The 18,851-nt window shown below is 41.0% G+C and overlaps 1 protein-coding gene across 1 annotated transcript in view; it reads right to left on the minus strand.

Annotated features, from left to right (window-relative positions):
* adra1aa (adrenoceptor alpha 1Aa) overlaps positions 1–11,493 on the minus strand; it is a 19,714-nt gene extending 8,221 nt beyond the window's left edge. Inside the window, exons 1-2 of the mRNA XM_008419108.2 lie at positions 11,101–11,493; positions 6,483–7,948 (exon numbers count right to left, since the gene is read on the minus strand). Coding sequence (XP_008417330.1) covers positions 6,483–7,380 — 898 coding nt within the window. The 5' untranslated portion in view covers positions 7,381–7,948; positions 11,101–11,493. The remainder of the gene's footprint in view (positions 1–6,482; positions 7,949–11,100) is intronic.
* Positions 11,494–18,851: the final 7,358 nt, after the last annotated feature.

Below are 18,851 nucleotides of genomic sequence, written 5' to 3' on the forward strand. Positions count from 1 at the left end.
TCTTCAGGGGTAAAATCGGTTAGAGGTGTCAATACCCCTGAAGCGGCACTGACAAGGTTGGTGGAAGCGTCCATGTCATTTTTTTCKTCATCTGYGTCCTCAGAGCAAGTTTCCCAATGCATTGCACAGATGCTCTCCAAAGCCACGGCATCTTCAGGGGTGAAACTTGTWAATCTCGTYACRACMCYTGAWATGGCACTGGCGATGTTGGCGGAAACRTCCGTGTCRCTTTGGTCCTCTGGAATTAACTCCTCAAACCCAAAATATCTCCACCTGATATCMTCGTCGCGGTCTTCGGCAACTTCTTCGTGATGATTTCCTAGAAGTTTCTCCACTCCTTTTGACGCTAGGTAGCCCAGACCCCAACCGATCGCAAGCATCATTTTCTTGTTGAAATKGTTTTAAATYGTCTGTCTGAAAATGGATCTSCAAGGCAGCTGAAGGGCAAACTGARCATTCTTGTATTCCAAATGATAATAATAATCTTTTGAACCTTTATGACATCATAGATGAGAACATTGGTGGCATGATGATGTCAAACAACCTGTGTCAGGTTCTTGTTTGTTTTAGTTGCTATGGAAACACAAGGAGTTATGTGTAAGGTGGGACTACTGTCAATAAAAATGCATGCATAGTCATCTAAATCTATAAATGCAAGTCATTAATGTGCATAAATTTAAGTTTTGTATTTGTCCTGTTTTTCAACTCATACATATGTGTAAAAATGAAAGATTTTACCTATGACAATACCCATAAACAAACAAATTAGTACAAGTGTTTTATAGAGTATTTTTCCAGAGGTTAGGCACACATCAGTCACATTTAGAAACCGTCTCTAAGCCATCTGCTGGATCTATTTTGAACCGCCGCAACACGCAAACTTCCCCATTCACTCAGTGCGTTATAGTTCCACATCGCTTAGGATTTGTTGCTGCGCGTTTGCGTAGTGTGAAGGAAAGAGGAGACCAGCTGCACAGGCAGGCTACGAAATGAGATGCAGGTGATCAGTTTCTGTGATCGGCAACAAGAGACCGTGATCGGCGATCACCAATCACCAATCATACACTTTTTCACGGAAATCGGCCGATTATGACCGGTGACCGATCGATCGGCACACCTCTAATAATTATTATCAATGGAACCTATGTAATAGTAGTAGCACTGTGTGTGAATGAGAAAGCCATCACCAAAGAAAAATCCTCAAAATACCTGCAGAAAAAATGCACAAAGGCTGCTCAGCAATTATTACAATGGTTTGGTGTGTGTAATAATTTTTTTTAACTATTTAAGAATAAATTATACATACAATAAAAATAAAAATAAAACTGATTCCTGCATCATCTTGTGAGAGATCTAATTTTGTTTGGGAGCCAAACTTGGCTCCCAAACGATTAGATGGAAGAAACCATCTAATCTTCTTTTCTTATTGTCTGACTTTAGAAATGCCGTCATAGTTTTATAAATATGTATAATTTCCTTTACTTGTTGGACAGCTGGCTTTTTGTTGTTCTTACTGTCAGGCAGAATGTTTTAGTTTCCTCCGTCTATAACTGATTTCCATGGGGGAATTAAAATAGCCTTTCCAAAACCCATTACCAAAAGCCCACATCGTCACTGGATTTATTTAAGCTGACACAGATGTGTAGTCAGGCCACAATATATCTATTTTTTTGCAGCCGTTTCAGGAAATACACCGGGAAAATAATAAAACCAAATCAGTATTTTCCTCCATTTATCCTTCAGTTTGCGTACTTTAGCCTCTGGGTCAATGGTTCCGATGGGGGTTTTTTCTTTTTTTTTTTTTACACACAGAGCAATTGTTTTATCTCACTGTGCCAGACAAATCAGTCAAGTCTTTGGACTGGACAGATCTAAAGGTCGGATTTAAAGGTCTGAACCCAGGCAATCAGTTTTATTGCATGTTGGTGAATTTCATCAAGACAGAAAGATGAGCAATACATGGGCTGGGATTTTAGTGGAGGGCCGCGGTGATTGATGCTATCCTCAGGTGGGCAGTTAGTGCAGATATCTGTATTGAGGGTATCAAGATGATGACTGGAGGGGTTTATCTGATATAGAATCTGTCACGAGTCATGAGTCATAAAATCTGAAGCCGTCAGCAAAGAAGCAATGTGTGAATTAGCCACCCTTCCATCATTTGGCTCAGTGAAACGCAGTTCCTTCCAAAAGTAATAATGAAGTGGAAGGGAAATAAGTTGTGTTTTTTCTGTTTTCTCACAAATAAATACCTGGGGGAAAAAAAGCAGTGTGCATTGGTATTCACACCCGTGTGCCAATACTTTACAGTGTGTCGTCTTTCGTTATAATTGCTGCTCGGTTGAGTTAGCGCTCTTCTAGAGTTTTACATCTAGATACCTAATTTGTAGCCTATTCTTTGCAAAAATGGACTGGTAAACATAAATCCTAAACTTTTTCAGATTTTAATCTTTCATTTAGGTGGCATTTTGTACTTTTGAACACATGGAAGTAATTTGATCTAAACCATTGCATTGCAGCTCTGGCTGCGATCCGACTGAAAGGTGAACCTTTGTGTCATTCTCGAACTCCACATTCGCATAAAATTGGTCACAAAAATATTTTTTACATGTTTGTGTAGCACCTGCCAGGCTCAGATTTTAGCAGCCAATGTGTTGAATTGACAAAGAAGAGCACCAGTTTCCTGATTAGAAAGAATTTAAAGGATATTAGTATAACAATAAACCTCATGTTAGGTGTCCTAAAGTGTTTTGACAACCGTGACAACCTTGGAGGCTTTTATTGCGACGGTACGTGAAAACATTAATGTCCTTGATAAAGTTTAGTTGAGGATTTGTCCCTCGAGGGTTTAACATCCGCACCAACACATCATACTGACTGTCTCCTGATATGGATCTAATTCGACTCAAATGCAGGACATGGCAGGAAGCCTAGGAGGGTTGGAAGGACATGGGAAGCCAAACAACAACAACAACAACAACAACAATAATAATAATAATAATAATAATAATAATAATAATAATAATAATAATAATAATAATAATAATAATAATAATAGAACCAGAGATATTGAATTGTGTGCAGCTCCTCTCTCATCAAGATAAGCTGCCATGCCCTCCATTGACTGTTGAAATTCCTTGTTTTGTTTTCACCAGCATCACCTGTTTCTCTGCCTGTCGCATTACTGAATCCTTCTTTTCCTAAGGGCTTTCCTGTACGACTCTCACCATCAGCTGGGGAACCTTTCACGACTCCAGCCAGTAGCCATTATCTAACTGCTGTCATACTGAGATCCGGTCCAATCCAGACCCCAAATACCCAGGCATATTGGACGAGTCACCTGTTACCCTCTCTCATTTCTCCAAGCAACCCTGCCCTGTCGAAGGGGCGGCGGGCCGAGACGCTTCGGTGAGAAACAGAGAGCTGAGGAGACGGACTCCTATCCTGTCTGCTGACTGATAGTCTGAGATCCTGAAAGCGAGTGACGTTTCCATGGAGATGAGGATGGAGAACTCTGCGCTACTCTGCTGACCTGGAACTAGATAAGTGCAGAACTTCAAACCTGTTCGTTCGCTTTCTTTCTTAGATCAGATAAGGCAAAAAAGGAAGATCTTTTCATAAAAGGTTTTGCTAAAAAATCTAGCAAGGCATCCATTTGAGCAGATAATAAAATGGGACCTTTCTTTTTGTTCTTCATCGTTCTTCATTGCTCGTTCTTTAATTTGAGTCGGTTTGGTTTGTTAGACATGTGTAAATGATTGATAAGGTTCACGTCTTTTTAAATTCCTATTAACTGATTATTTCCTGAGAAGGTCAAGAGTCCACATCAGACTCGTAACCAGATTGTTTAATTAATTATTAAACAAATTATATTACCTGCTTAATATGTTCAATAATCTAAGTAATTTGATGCTAATATTATCTCACCTACAAGACAGTTACACTTTTTGCCAACCTGACTGCAGCACCTTTTTCCACATGCCTGTTGTGTCCCATACTGTCTTGCAGGCATGATTTCTTCCACCTTTCTTTCAACAAAGGCTCTATTCTTGCCACTCTTTCCCAAAAGGCACGTTTGTAGGATTCATGACTAATTGTTGCCTGTCAAAAAATTCTCCCACATGAGTCTCTGCAGCTCTGCCACAGCTACCAAAGGCCCTTAATATTAATACTGCTGTTGATGAATGCTCTCCGTGTTTGCTGTTTTCCACACTCTTTGTATTGTTTGATCCTTTTTGCTCCTTTAGATGTTCTAAGCTTTGTCCAGTTCTGCCTTGAATTTCTTCCCAACTTTCTTTCTGACTTGTCTGCTGTGTTGTTGTTGTTGTTGGGGTTTTTTTTATGATAATGTTCATTCACTTATGTTCTCTAACAATCCTCTGAGGCCTACATAGAATAGCTGGATTTATACTGAGATGAAATTGCACAGGGCTGGACAAATTAGAGCAATCTGGAATTTATTTAGGAGCATCAGAGTAAGGGCGATTGCATACAAATACGCAACATAACTTTAATAATTTTGTTTTTTTTGGTAAGAAAATTTTTATCATACAATACATGTTTTCATTACACAATTAAGTCCTTTACAGTGTCTCTATCGCATAAAGTCCCCCAAAAATGCATTGAAGTTTGTGGTTGTAATGTGGCAAAATGTAGAAATGTGCAAGGGGTGTCAAAATGTTTTTAGGGACTGTAGACGTGACTGCATGCTATTGAGAAGTAATTTATGCCACATTAATAATAAAATCCAGGACGCAGAATCTCACACTGAGTGAGAGCACTAACCAGATTCCTTAAAGGCGCGCCGGCTAAATTTAGTAAACGGAGAAACCAGGAAGACCTTGTAAAAAGAGTTCAGAAGACTGTGAACAAACACACAGAGCAAAATGTAGACTGCTAAATTATTACATGATGTCTTCTTTTTGGTTTTGTCAGTAAGTAAAGCTCTTATTTTATTTAGCATTATTTTACGCAATGAAATAACACAGAAGAGGAACTTTTGAAATGTCAAGCGACGAGAAGGACAATCCTCAAATAAACATGAGGCCTAACAACTTGTCTTTTTTAGGATCTCAACCGTGATCCTAGTCCATAACTTTTTTTTTTCTTCTTCCTGTCTCGTGACAGATAAGTGTCGGTCAATCATAGGCAGTCCAGCTCTGTGTCGGTACAATGCCGCTGCTTGGTGACTCATTGCTAAATCTATCATTGTCGACGTGACATATGTGGCATGTGGAATGAGAAGTGACACCGGTGTCAGCGCGGAGCATTTTTCAGCGCGGGCTTTTATACCCGCTCACCAGTCAGAAAGTACGCAACCAAATGGTCAGCTATATTTACCAGCACGAGACTATGGAAGAACAACAAGATTTGTCAAGGTTCGTATCGACTGGCTTCCCATTTCCATCTGACTCGCATGAGGATGGAAAAGCAGGAGATTTATTTCCATTCCGTGCATGCTAGTAAGGCTCCATTGTGACGGTCTTATCTGTCACTGAAGGGGTGGCGCTGAACGAGGTGAGTCACAAAGACACACTGGAGCAGAGTGCTGGCTTGGCATCTCAGACAAGGGTCCGCGTTTTAAATGTATGTCGGTCTGAAATTCTTGGAGCTTGTTTACAGGTAGTAAGGACAGGAGGACGTCAGAGATATGAAAGATTTATACGGGCTATTTATAGGTTGTCTACCCTTACATTTACAAGTGTGCTGTGCTCTGGAAGCTACAAGGCTTGTCTGAAATGTTGGAACTCCTGCCTGAAGCCACAAAGGAGTGATTCAATTAAAATGCTCTGACCATTAAACGAGGAAGCACTCAAAGGCAGAATAAATCAATGAGTGGGATCTGTCCAATTAATTAATCCAGAAGGTAAATAGTTCTCCTAACGTAGTCTCCGTTGTAACTATGGGCATGATTAGACAACCACATGTAGTTAAAAGCGAAGGGGGCGTGACAAACGTGACACTTTTTAACCTGCCACTGTAAACTGGAAGACCATTAAGCTAACATTGTTAGCGCTTTCCTCTAATTCAGGGAAGGCAAAGCTAATCCTCAAGTTAATTACAGCTTTTATCACAAAGAATCAGTGGCCATCGAGAGTTGCTGAGAGTCAATCCCACCTTGAATATATTTCACTGAAAGCAGATCCTCAAGGACGAAAACAACGCTGAAATCAAGTGATGTTATCACAAGCGGGTAAGAAAGATCCAGCTTTTCATGCACAGACTGCCTTTGAAATACAGTATTGAGGTTAAGAGGTTGTAACAGGAGTAGGAGTAGGTTTTATATAAGCTGCAACTTCTGTGCATGCCGTCTGTGTTAGTTTCAGACTAAATAAATAGATTTTTTTTCCATCCAAACAGTAAACTTAATGCACAAACTGGTCTGATTAAACAGTATTATTTCTACCGTATCCTATTGAAATGTTCAGCCAGATGGTGGAAATCTTCACCAACATTGAGTCCAAGGTAAAGATGAAGATACTCACCAATCGGTAACACCAGGAAGAACGGCAGCCAGCACAACACAAAGCAGCCAACCACAATGCCCAGCGTCTTTGCAGCTTTCTTCTCACGTGAAAACTTGAGTAACCGCAAGGCGAAATGCGTGCGGCTGCGCAGGGTCTCTTCCTCCAGTGCGGTTGTGTTTCCACGGTGGATCCTGAGAATCACCTGCTCCGAGTCTGACTTCTCCGTCTTGTGGCCCTCTCTGAGGCCCTGGCTCTCTCTGTGAGCGACTACATAAACTCGACAGTACATGACCAGAATGATGGTCAGGGGGAGGTAGAAGGAGCCGACGGCCGAGAAGATCGCGTATGCTGGCTCCTCGGTGATCTTGCAGATGGACTCGTCCTCCGGCGCCGGTTCCTTCCAACCAAACAATGGTCCAATGGATATGATTATGGAGAGCACCCACAGCAGCATCACTGCCAAAAGAGCCCTGCGCTTCGTCATGATGGAGGGGTAGCGCAGAGGATAGCTGACTCCGATGTAGCGGTCCACGGAAATCACGCAGAGGCTCATGATGGAGGCCGTGCAGCAGAGCACATCCACAGCCGCCCAAACATTACAAAAAACCCGTCCGAACACCCAGCGATCCAAAATCTCCAAAACGGCTGAAAAGGGTAGCACGGTGGAGCTCAGCAGCAGGTCTGCCACTGCCAGGTTGACAATAAAATAATGCGTGACCGTCCGAAGGTGGCGATGACAAACCACGGAGAGGATGACCAGGATGTTTCCAACCACTCCGAACAGGATGAACACGCCAAGAATCATCCCTAGAGCCACAGTCTTCACCACCCTGAGCTCTGGGAAGAAAATGTGGCTGCAGTTCGTGCAGTTCTGGGTCAGAGAAGCTGGGGTCATGTTGTCCAACACGGGACCCATCAGCTCCAAACGCTGCTGATTGTTGGGCACGGGGGTCCGTGGAAAGCACAGCACCTTCAGTTTAGTTCTCCAAAGAAAAAAAGGGGCTTCATGGCATTCTCGTGAAAGCCATCAGAGTAATGATCACATCAAGGCAGTCTTGTCAAAACATAATTTGAATGATGAGGCCTCCCGCAAATGAGCCATTATGCCGGCAATGCACCAGGATGCTTCAAGAATTACTGAGAGAGAAGAATAAAATATGCAAATGAAGCCTACTTTGTTGAAATCAGGTAATCCATCTCGAAAACATTTGCGATGTTATTTCTGATATTATACAGCTGGTGCAAAACGCTGACAGAAAAGCACTACAAAGGGAGGTTGGACACACGGGTGTACCTTGCACATCCCCTCGCCAAAGATAAAAACGTCACTCCAGACCCAAATTTTAAGTCTTTCGTATTAAAAGCTGGAACGAGAAGCCACTTTTTTGGGCCGAGTAGGAGGTGAGCAGCACTTAACAGACAGCCTCTCCCCATAGCATGTAAGGGCATATTGAGCTGCAGCATTCTCCGGCAGCCTCCTGCGCCTGTGACAAGAGAGACAGAAGAACGAGTGTAAAGAGAGCTGGCACATTCATCACACACACAAATATATATATATATATATATATATATATATATATAAAACATCCACGATTTTGCCTATTGTTTCTGGTTTGTAGTTTCCTTATTCTTTTCCTTATAACTGCTGCTCAGCCTTGTGTAGTCTGTGGGCGAGAAGCGGCGTCTGCACTACAGTTGGTGTGAGAGCTGTGTGAGCGCAGACTCCTCTTATCGAGTAAACAAAAAACGTGAGGTACAGGAATTTGGAAAACTACGCTGACATTTTCAAAACGCAGGCCTCTTGAAAAGATGTTTTTTTTTTTTTAAATCTCCATTGTTCCTGCTCTTCACAATTGCGCATTACTTTGTGTTGGTCTACCGAATAAAATGTCAATAAAATCCTCTGATCTATGTGGAGGCAAGGCAGAAATTTGTTTGCAAGGCACTGTATAATCAATCTTCAAAGCCACATCTCTTTAGGATGTTGTCACACACTTCTAGCGTGAGAGAGCTGCTGGATGAAAAGTTTTCATTTTAATAAGAAAAGATATATATTTTCAGCTACTTGGGTAAATGTTATGCTTTTTTTGCTCATAGATCCTCCTTTGCATCAGCTGGTGATCTCGTCTTTCAGAATCAGACTCAGCTTTATTCGACAGGTTTGTGCACACAAACAAGGAATTTGTCTTTGACTCAGATTTGCTTTCAATGAGGAGAGCATTGCTTGGCTAAAAGTAAATGATGCCGCACCAGCATAGCATCTCCCATGTCATGGGCAAAAACTTCCTCATGCTGATGGACACAAAACTAATCCTGCTTGTACAGATTAAATGAATGTAGATTAGACAAGTAAAAGTACTGTGGCATTGTTGCTGGTTTGGATTTTGCTAATCTGCTTTGTTGAAGACTGAAAAGGTAGTTTGAGTCTATCTATCTATCTATCTATCTATCTATCTATCTATCTATCTATCTATCTATCTATCTATCTATCTATCTATCTATCTATCTATCTATCTATCTANCTATCTATCTATCTATCTATCTATCTATCTATCTATCTATCTATCTATCTATCTATCTATCTATCTATCTATCTATCTATCTATCTATCTATCTACCTATCTGTCTATATGTTTTTGCAGATGAACTCTCTTTTTCTGGCACAATGTGCAAAAAATAAACAAAATCCACTGGATGGACATCAAAACACACCACCTCGAGCTTCTATCACCCACACAAGTCAAAGTAGAAACCTTGTAACAATGCCCATAAGGGATTTATGAGAGTTGCATTTTTCTATCCTCTGTTTTGTTCAGACTAAAATCTGTATCCATCATTGGAAGTATTTGGCTCCTTTAGTTTAAAATATGCAAGACTCTTGTGGTATAACACAAGGTCATTTTATTAGAAAATCGCAATCTGTTAGAAAACTATTCTGTTCAAGTGATTTAATATTAAAATGATTAGTTGTTCATACATTAAGCTGAAAAGTGTGGCTTGCACATATATCTTATCTGAGTATGAGCAGCTTTTAGAAACACTTTTTGCTTCAATTGCAGCTGCAGGCTGCAAGAAACCCGTACAGACAATGCTGAATCCTCCAGCATTGTCAGCTCTTAGCAACCCTGTTCTGCAGACCAGCACCTCAGCATGATGCTTCCACCACCACGTTTCACAGAGGAGACGGTGCAGTTAGAGGGATGAGGAGCGTCAGTTTTCCCCATGGACATATTGTTTGGCGTGTGAACCAGAAAGTTCAAATTTGGTCTCATCTGATCATGCAGGGTAAACATTTGCTGCTTCCCACTGTGTGGCTTCTATCACTTCCAGGACTGCTTATCGACCCTTTCCACATACGCTGCATTCTTGCCACTTTTTTCCTGAGGCTAAATGTGTGAAATATAACTCACTACAGTTGTCGTGTCAACAGATTCTTCCATCCGAGCCGTAAATCTCTGCAGCTTCTCTGCCTCTTTGCTGTTTTCTCTGATTAGTGTGTCAGTTTATGTTTAATGTTCTCATACAGATCCCCAAGGCCTTCGCAGAAACACAGATTCGTACTGAGAATAATTCAGTCAGAAGGATGCTTTAGATTTAATTTGAGGTCATCCGACTTTCAGTGGGAGGAATACACGAGCAAAAGTTGCACAAATATAAAACTAGCAATCATTTCATACTGGTGTTTCAGGAGAATGAGTTTTCATTTCTGCTAATTATTCAGAAGAGTTTGACTCTTGTCTGTGCCTTTAACATTCAGAAGAACACACATCCACAGTGGGGGTTGATGAGTGAAAGGGCAAGCTACTGCAGGGCAGCCCTCACAAGAGAAAAGCCCGGTGTTGGAGGCTGTCACAGAGCTTGCTCCGAAGGGAATAGTGAAAAAAAACAACAACAAAAAAAACATGGATTTTTTTTATTTTTATTCTCCTCCAATGCAGGAAGAGCTGCAGGTATAAGCTCTGTGTCTGGCAGTTCTCCAGTCAGATCCGCAACAACGTGTTGAGGCGGTGGACAGCTGGACTGCGCTGTCTTGTCAGTACTTATTTTAGTTGGTCAGTGGCAAACAGGCGTTCGTGGCTCAGATGTAATCTCAACCTCTTCACCGCTGCGCGCAGGAAAATCCCAGCTCTATAAGAGGCGGACACGGCGCCGGACGACACCTGACAGAAAGTTCATTTCCAGCGCAATGAAATGACAAATGGATGGACGGGGCCGTGGCCACCAGAGAGCTCACTCACAAACCTTTCCTCTACGCCCACTGAAAACTTCACTGTTGTCATTAACATCACTTCTAAATGTAGAAGTGATGGTTCTGGTTTTAAAAGGGATGAACTCTCTGATTAAAAAGGCGAGGGTTGGATTTGGGTGATTACGCGCAACAACTTCAGGTTATTTCTTACCTTGTTTAATACAATTATATATTATAAATCGCTGAATACTTTTATGGTTAACTACATACAAGTTGGCTTGTGTAAATTCAACCTCTAAAACAATAGTATTCATAAATGAAATGCCAGTGCAGACAAATAAAACAAAAACGCACCAGTAGGGGAAAAAAGGACAAAGGAAAGCAAGTTACGCACACACAAAAAAATACTTCACAAACATTTGAAATGAACATATCTGGGAGACTCACCTAACTTTGAGTCTGTTCCCGCATCCCGACGGCTGCTGCGCTGTGCGGCGTTTGGACTCGGCTCCGGCTGCCGAGTCGCGCAGGGAGGCGGCGGCGGGCGGAGAGCCAAGTGCGCTCATGACGGAGAGCGCTCACATCTGCCGGGGATAATCTGCAGAGCCAGCCCCAGGTGCTCCGAGTCTCTTCAGATGATGATGAGCACAAAATCACTCACTGCCCTCTTGAGCTATTTTCTCTCCATATTCCACCCCCCATCCACCCCTCCCTCCCGCCAGTGCTGCCCCACCCTCCTCCTCTTCCTCCTCCTCCCCACCACCAACCAACCGACCAACCATTCTCGCATCACCTCACCGCCGCTCAGCATCACTCCCTGTGCGTCATCGCAACCAGTCACTATCGACCCCGCACGATTTTTCCACCTTGACTACTGTCAACGTGCAAGAATAAACAATAAAAATAAAAAGTTGTCTCCTGACATTTGAAATAATTATCAGTGGCCCTGTCAGACCTTGAATTAAAGCCAACTTATTTTTAAGTGGATTAAAGCGCACTTTAACGACTTTTATATACCATTGTTTTGATTACACCTCAAAGATAAGTTAGATTTTTTTCTTACACATTCTTTATCGGTTTAGTTCAAGTAGTCTGCAAATGTTACACTGCTTGTTATATTATTTTAAATATAAAAAAAATATTTTAAAAAGTTTCTGTTTATGAAATATTCAATGATATGACTCAGAAACACCTAATTAAACTTTAATAACTGTATGAATTAGAGGGTCCCTGAATATTAAGCCTCTGCATCGCAGCCATTTCTTTGTAATTAAACAATCCAGACCTTTTCTCTCAAATGACTCACTGCTAATTTGTTCATTGAAGTCTGAGCCTATTAGAGGGACTGCATACTTAAATTATTAAGATTAATGCTGTCAGCCCCAAATCCCATAAATACACACAGTGCCTTACAAAAACACTTGTCTTTAAAACTTCTTTATATAGTTTTGTCATGTTATGACCTCAAACCTGAAATTGTAAAAAATCAAACTTCAGTGTTTTATTGGAATTGTATAGTAGACCAAAAGAATATAGTGTTTATCAGTGAACTGGAAAGAAACCCATTCAAGGAAGAGTGTAAAATGATATTGTTGAGAGAAAGCGATAGCAATTACAATTTGCAGTTTGACACAACCTTTAGGAGACCTGGCAAATGTGTGGTAGAAATAAAATAAATAAATAAATACATGTCACTTATTGCTACAAATGGTGGTACTCAGATGGAAGTAAAATAGAGCAAAAATAAAGACTTAAAAAAATTAAGTTAACTTACAACAGCAAAGTTCAGGTCCAAAATCCAGAAATGTGAAGTGTAAATAAAGAAGCTAAAGCCCAAAACCCAAACCAGGAGCATCAATCAGAGCTGAGGAGAGGACCTCGCCAAAAACATTAACAACCAGAACACTGATACACTGAGGGAATGGTGGAAAATGACATTAGATGCTAATATGTTCATAATCTAAGATAAATAAATCCAAATGCACCAAATCAACCAATATGATAAGACCTTGATGACAATATCAACTAAAGGTTGCCAGACATTTTCTAACAACAGAAGAAATTAGGGATGAGCACAAAATAAAATAATAAAAATAAATAAATACATAACACCTGTGGATCATGACAATTATTGCTTTTTTAATTCCAGCTGTGCTCTTCTCTCTGTTGGTCTTTCACATAAAATTCCAGTAATTGTCATTGATGGTAACAGGAGACATGAAACATGCCACAGTCATGTCTTGATTACTTATTTTCTGATCTCCTTCTTTTAATCACATACATATGGAAAATGATGCCAATTTTGTCACAATGGACCTGACTATGACAATTATTCCCCTCAGTCTAACACCCATTTCCAGGCAGAAACCCCCCCCCCCAAAAAACACCACGACAGATTAATTGCGGACGCTTTTTTTCTTCCTTACGTCTACAGACAACACATCTGTATAAACCAGATAAGCAAGTCAGTACAATAAACATGAAAAATGGCGAATAAGTAAGATTGAATGTAAGTGCTTAATTATAGTCAGGCATGCTCCCCTTGTTCACCTAACCAGAAGGGAGCAGACAGATGAAAAACAAGCATCCATGAATAAATACCGTACATTGATTTCTTTTTTTCTTCTTTTTTGTTTTTTGAGGATCTCGTCACTTTTCTTCCACACTGTGGTCAATTCCTCAGTTTAGCCAGACAGAGCATTTATCTTTCTTCATGAAAACGTGGAAGTCAGCTCAGACAGATGTTGAGTCTGTCTGCTAGGTGAACAGCTGACCACTTAAAGAGCAGCTTCAGCACTCAATCAATGATGAGACTTTCATCTTACAGTGCTTGTCTTTTTTTTTTTTTTCCTCCTCCCGCTGCGAGGTTCTGGGGAAAAGAAATCGACTTCTTCGTGTCAAAAGCAAAAGTCACAAGCACAACTTTCTGCTCTCTGAAAGCGCAAGTCCGGCAGAAGGCACCGAGGGACATAAGTGGACGTTTTTGTTCTGTATGCACGATAAATTGATCGTTTCATCAAAGCAAATGTGAGAAATGGAGCAGCTTTCAGAATTGACAAACAATTTTCACAGCAGTTTGGGTTAGAGCTGTCATTACCTTTGAGGACATTATGTCTTATGTCATTGTGCATGCGTGCACTGGCCCTGGAGGAGAAATTATTATTATTATTAATAACAATAATAAGAATAAAAAAGAAATCCCTTTCAAAATCAGTATTTGATAAACAGCGAGAGCTGTGTCATTATGTCATGGATGCAGAACAAGCTGATGATCCATGCTTAAAAGGATTGACTGAAACGACGAAGCCATGATTCTCATCTGCACGTCGGGCTTGTTAGCAGCTCGACTGTGTGTTGTAAAAGTAATTAAAGCCGTCTGACCATTCACTGAGGGGGACTGCTGCGTTTGAAACACACTGAGATCAATATCCCCTGCACAGGAATACATACTTACCATCAGAGGGGCAACAACCCTGAGCCAAGCATTCACACTAATGTTGGCATTTTCAGTGACATTCAGTCTAATTGCATATCAAGAGAGTTCCCCTCCGGCACTTCTGACTGATAAAAATCTCTTTGAAAGAAATTCAGATTTCAGCAGGTAACCGAAGACAGCTAACATCATCCGGGAGCCGATACAAAAACCGTTTCCTTTTATTCAGACTCGTTTGTCATCGAACCCCTTGCTTCCTGTGTGTCATGCTGTCATCTTTTTTCTTTCAGCATCACAGTTATACTGTGCCTGCCTTTCTTTTTTTTTAACATTCGTGAGCTTAAGGCAAAAACAGAATTGACATTATGGTAGAAGTGTGATATTTCTGTCATTGATGATGATGTTCTCCAGGCTGGGTTTCAGCAGTCAGCCGTCCACCCACACACACACACACACTCAGACTAACTCCAGCCTCGCACCTGAAACGACTGAAGCCATCGGAGGTAATGGAGTGGATTTGAAGACTCATGGCTGTACTGAGCAGCAGCAGCTACGCCTGCATGCGCGTCAACTCGTCGCTTTTTGGCATCAGTTTGTCGGGTTTGGAGCCAAGCGCTTGGATTCTGTGATTAAATCAAAGTTGACAAACCTTTTCCTAATTAATTTTGTCTAATCACCAACACCACTCTGGTGTAGTTGTAGATTCTCAGCAGGCTATCTCAGACCATGTTTCTGTTCTCTAAGGCAAAAAAAGGCAGCAATTAGATGAGATTTTAGTACTTCAGTGGTTGATATGATGTTCTTACAGGAGATTATTTCTGGGAACATAAAACTTATCTCTCAACAGGAAATATTTAATAAAACTGAAAGTGGCACATCATATGAATGAGGTAGGTTCTTAGTATGCTATTATCTTGACATGGTTAAGGGTTTTTAATGTATGTGACATGTTCTTTTTTAAGGGTGATGTTGCAGCAGATAACCTCAATGAAATAAAAGCAGGAATGATAAATTAAATGATAAAAAAAGAAATTGAAGACACCAGTTAGAAATCTCTGTAAAGTATCAAAATTGGATAAAAAATAATGTATTCCCCCTAAATTGGCTAAAATTAACACCCTATTGTCTGTGGGTGTGTGAACCTATTCTTTAGTTTGGAAACACATTCTTGTTCATATGTTTTGATTCATTCAATAATACAAAATAATGTTCTTTTCCAGACTTGGAAAAGTTGGATTAGATCTCAGTATTTTCATTGTTTATTAGTATTTCTAAATAAAGAGCAGATTACGGCTTCAAAGTATCGCACACAAATGAACTCCCTCTGATATTTGGATGAATGTCCCTCACAAAGCCACAGCAATAACCCACACACTAATAACAAGCTTTGTGCACCATTGTGGCTGGACATTTGACCACTTCTCAGATCAGAAATGGTGGAACTCATTTAAAGTGGTTGGTTTCCTGGCATGAACCCAGCTTTCAGGCGCAGCACATGAGTTTTCTGAGGATTCGGGTCGTGGCCATCCCAGAAGCTTAATTGTGAACTTGCTTTATCCTTTCCAAAATCAGCTTTCACGTCTGTTTTGGATTGTTGTCGCGTGGGAATACCCAAATGTTTTTCACTCATCTGGCCCAAAATGTCACCATCCGATAAAAGAATAATCTCAGGACGTTTAGGAGCAGCAAATGATTCACCGAGACTCAAACCTGTCTTAACATCAGTGGCACCCTCTGTGTTCATCACTCAAAAGTGTGAAATAGCATTCAAAGTGTGGATCCATTTGATTTGTCATATTTACTGTCATTGATACCTTAAAGTTGTGACTTTATTGCTACGGTAACACCGGTAATAACCTTTTGTGTTTTCATTTTATTTCCATTTATGTTATCTTTTTTATGGACTGCCCTTTCATCGTCATACGTTTTTATTTTTCTTCGTAGGTAACGTTGAGTTGAGTGGAGTTGACAAGTGTCGCTGTCCACAGAAAAATGAGTTTGGCATCAGCAAGGGCTGAGGAAATGTCAACCAAGAAGTTATTGCCCCAAAATCAAATCTGGGTGACATTTACAGCTTCTTAAGGACAAGCCAAAAGCCTTCTGGAGAAAACATTTGCAGTCAGATGAGACAAAGGAAAGCTGCTTGGTCAGAATAGAAAAAAAAATGACTGGAGAAGCCAGTATGAGGTTTCCAAACTGAGAACCCTGTATCTGCTGTCAAGCATGGTAGTAGCAGCGTCATGGCTAGGGTCTGTTTTACTGGCAGCTGTATAAGAGAACTGCTTGTTGAGCAATGAGGAACTTCTTCAATTTCACCTCTGATGAACTGCTGGATTTAAATTTGGGCACAGTCAGGTGTTCAAACAAGACAATTGTCCAAATGACCTGGTCAAAGTAGTTTTAGATAAAGCAGACAACCACTGCGCCTCTAGAATCGTCTCACATTCACACAAATTAAGAAAATATCCAGCCAGGATTACAAAAAGAGGCATTCAGGCTTACTGTGGGTATATGTTTGAACAGGTATGTGTAATATTCACCTTGTTTGGATCAGAAAGAATCCAGACTTGTGAACCCAGATCTTCTTTGCAAAGCTCATTGAAGTTGTTTGTTGTATAATGATTTCACCTGAAAAAAAGCAGAGTTCAGATAGCTCACCTAAAGCCTAGAATCAGTATTCACGCCGACGATCTGTGTAAAGTGTGAAAATCAAATTCATTGCTATTTCACGTGCTGTTAGAAACATCAAATTCAGATTTTAATGCCAGTCCCCAAACATTACGCTGTTGCCAGCAGAGAAGTCAACCAGAGTAACGATGCATGCAATAAATCTTTGCCCAAAATGTTGCTCCATTTTCTGCAGAGGATAAAGATCTTGTATTGCAAGGTAATCTCTTTCCCACTGAGAGCATTAAAGGGAAAAAAAAATCACAACATAAAAAGAGATTGACAGGGAGCAGTATTTCATAAAGTATGTTGTAAAATTTGAAAATCCTGTTGCTCAGCTGCACCTATATATGCACATTAGATCGCCTCTGCAACCTGTTGGATCCGAGCCTGAAGAGGATGAGCTCCAGGCACACTGCCTGATGTTCACACGTAATAACGCTTTTGGGGCTTTTAGCAGACTCCGGGCATGGTTCAATCTGCAGATGGTTTAATGGTGAGCGACATAATTAACTCCAGAACGAACAGGTCTCTAATTATGGCCTAAATGCCACTCTTTCGTTCTTTAGCATCATGCTCAGGGTTTCTAAGAGGGCAAACGCTGCTGTCTTCCAAACACGCGGATGCACAGTTATTAGAGCACACACACACACACATGCGCGCACCCCCCCCCCTCCCACACACACACACACTCTTAACTCAGGGCTCAGAGCACTCAGCCTGTGGCGGGGATTATCCAACATGACAACACAATCCCCCCCCCACCACCACCACCTCCCCTCTGACTAGTGCCTATCATCTGATTAATTAATCAGGACTCCAGATGTCCCGTTGGCAGCGGTGTGATTTGGGAATTTGAGGTGGCTGAAGCTGAGAATGAACGTGACATCAGATTGAACTTGTAAAGCACGCAAGTTTCTGACGTTTGCAGCTGCAAACGTCAGAAAACACACCCAGACGACAGATGAAGTAACGTCTGAAAACAAGCAGCAGGGGTGGCACTTCCAACCAGATCAATCCATCACCCTGACTGTATTCTGGCTACATTCATTTTGAATTCATGACTGTAAAATAATTGCAATTTTTCTCCCTGTCTGGCGGATTGTTTCAAGGCCACAGAGCAGACAAATTAAATGCCATGTTTCTAAATTTGGATAGAGGTTGGAAGCGGTGTGTGTGTGTGTGTGTGTGCGTGCGTGTGTGCGTGCGTGTGTGTGTGTGTGTGTGTGTGTGTGTGTGTGTGTGTGTGTGTGTGTGTGTGTGTGTGTGTGTGTGTGTGTGTGTGTGTGTGTGTGTGTGTGAGCAGCTCATTCATTGACCTTGAGTGCAGGTATTGAACATCAGAGCGAGAGGATCCAGAACAGATAAGAGGAGGGTTATTTAGCGTACAAAGGAGGATGCACCAGCGACACAGCCTTGATGTTCGCTGGCGATCAGAGCCGATGCACAGTCACAGAGCATTAGACTGGCATGATTAATAAAGCAAAGGTCACATCTCACCTCTGTTGTCAACAGTGCAGACAGAAGTGTGCACATGCAACATGTCTGCGCTATTAATTATTTAAAGAGACATTAATGAATTGTATATGACTGTATTGATCCAATGCAAAACTGAATGGCTGTCTAGTTAAAAAGTCAGAGGCTTGCAAAAAGTATGAATATTCCGTAAACTCGTTTGTATTTAGTCACATCGGAACCACAAATTACATTATATTTCATTGTGATCTGTTATGACGGAACAACACCATTTACTTCTACAAAGTTGTTGCTTTGTTCACAAATAAAAATCCAAAAAGTATGTGGTGGATGTGCATTCGGACCCCTTAGGAAGCACAAAGGAGATACTTTTATCTGATAAATCAAGAATTTTACTTTTTAGTCTGTTTTCAAAACACTAAGTATGACGGAAAACTCTGCACATCCACCTAAAGACGCCATTCTGGTGATGACATACTTTGGTGACAGCATCATGCTGTGGAGATGCCTTTATTCAGCAGTGACAAGGAAACTTGTCACAACTGATGAGAAAATGAATAGAGGAAAACACAGGAAAGCAAACTGTGCAGATATTCACTCTAAAGAAATAAACAAAAGCAGT

Source organism: Poecilia reticulata, linkage group LG9 (assembly GCF_000633615.1).
Source record: "Poecilia reticulata strain Guanapo linkage group LG9, Guppy_female_1.0+MT, whole genome shotgun sequence".
NCBI classification, from domain to species: domain Eukaryota; kingdom Metazoa; phylum Chordata; class Actinopteri; order Cyprinodontiformes; family Poeciliidae; genus Poecilia; species Poecilia reticulata.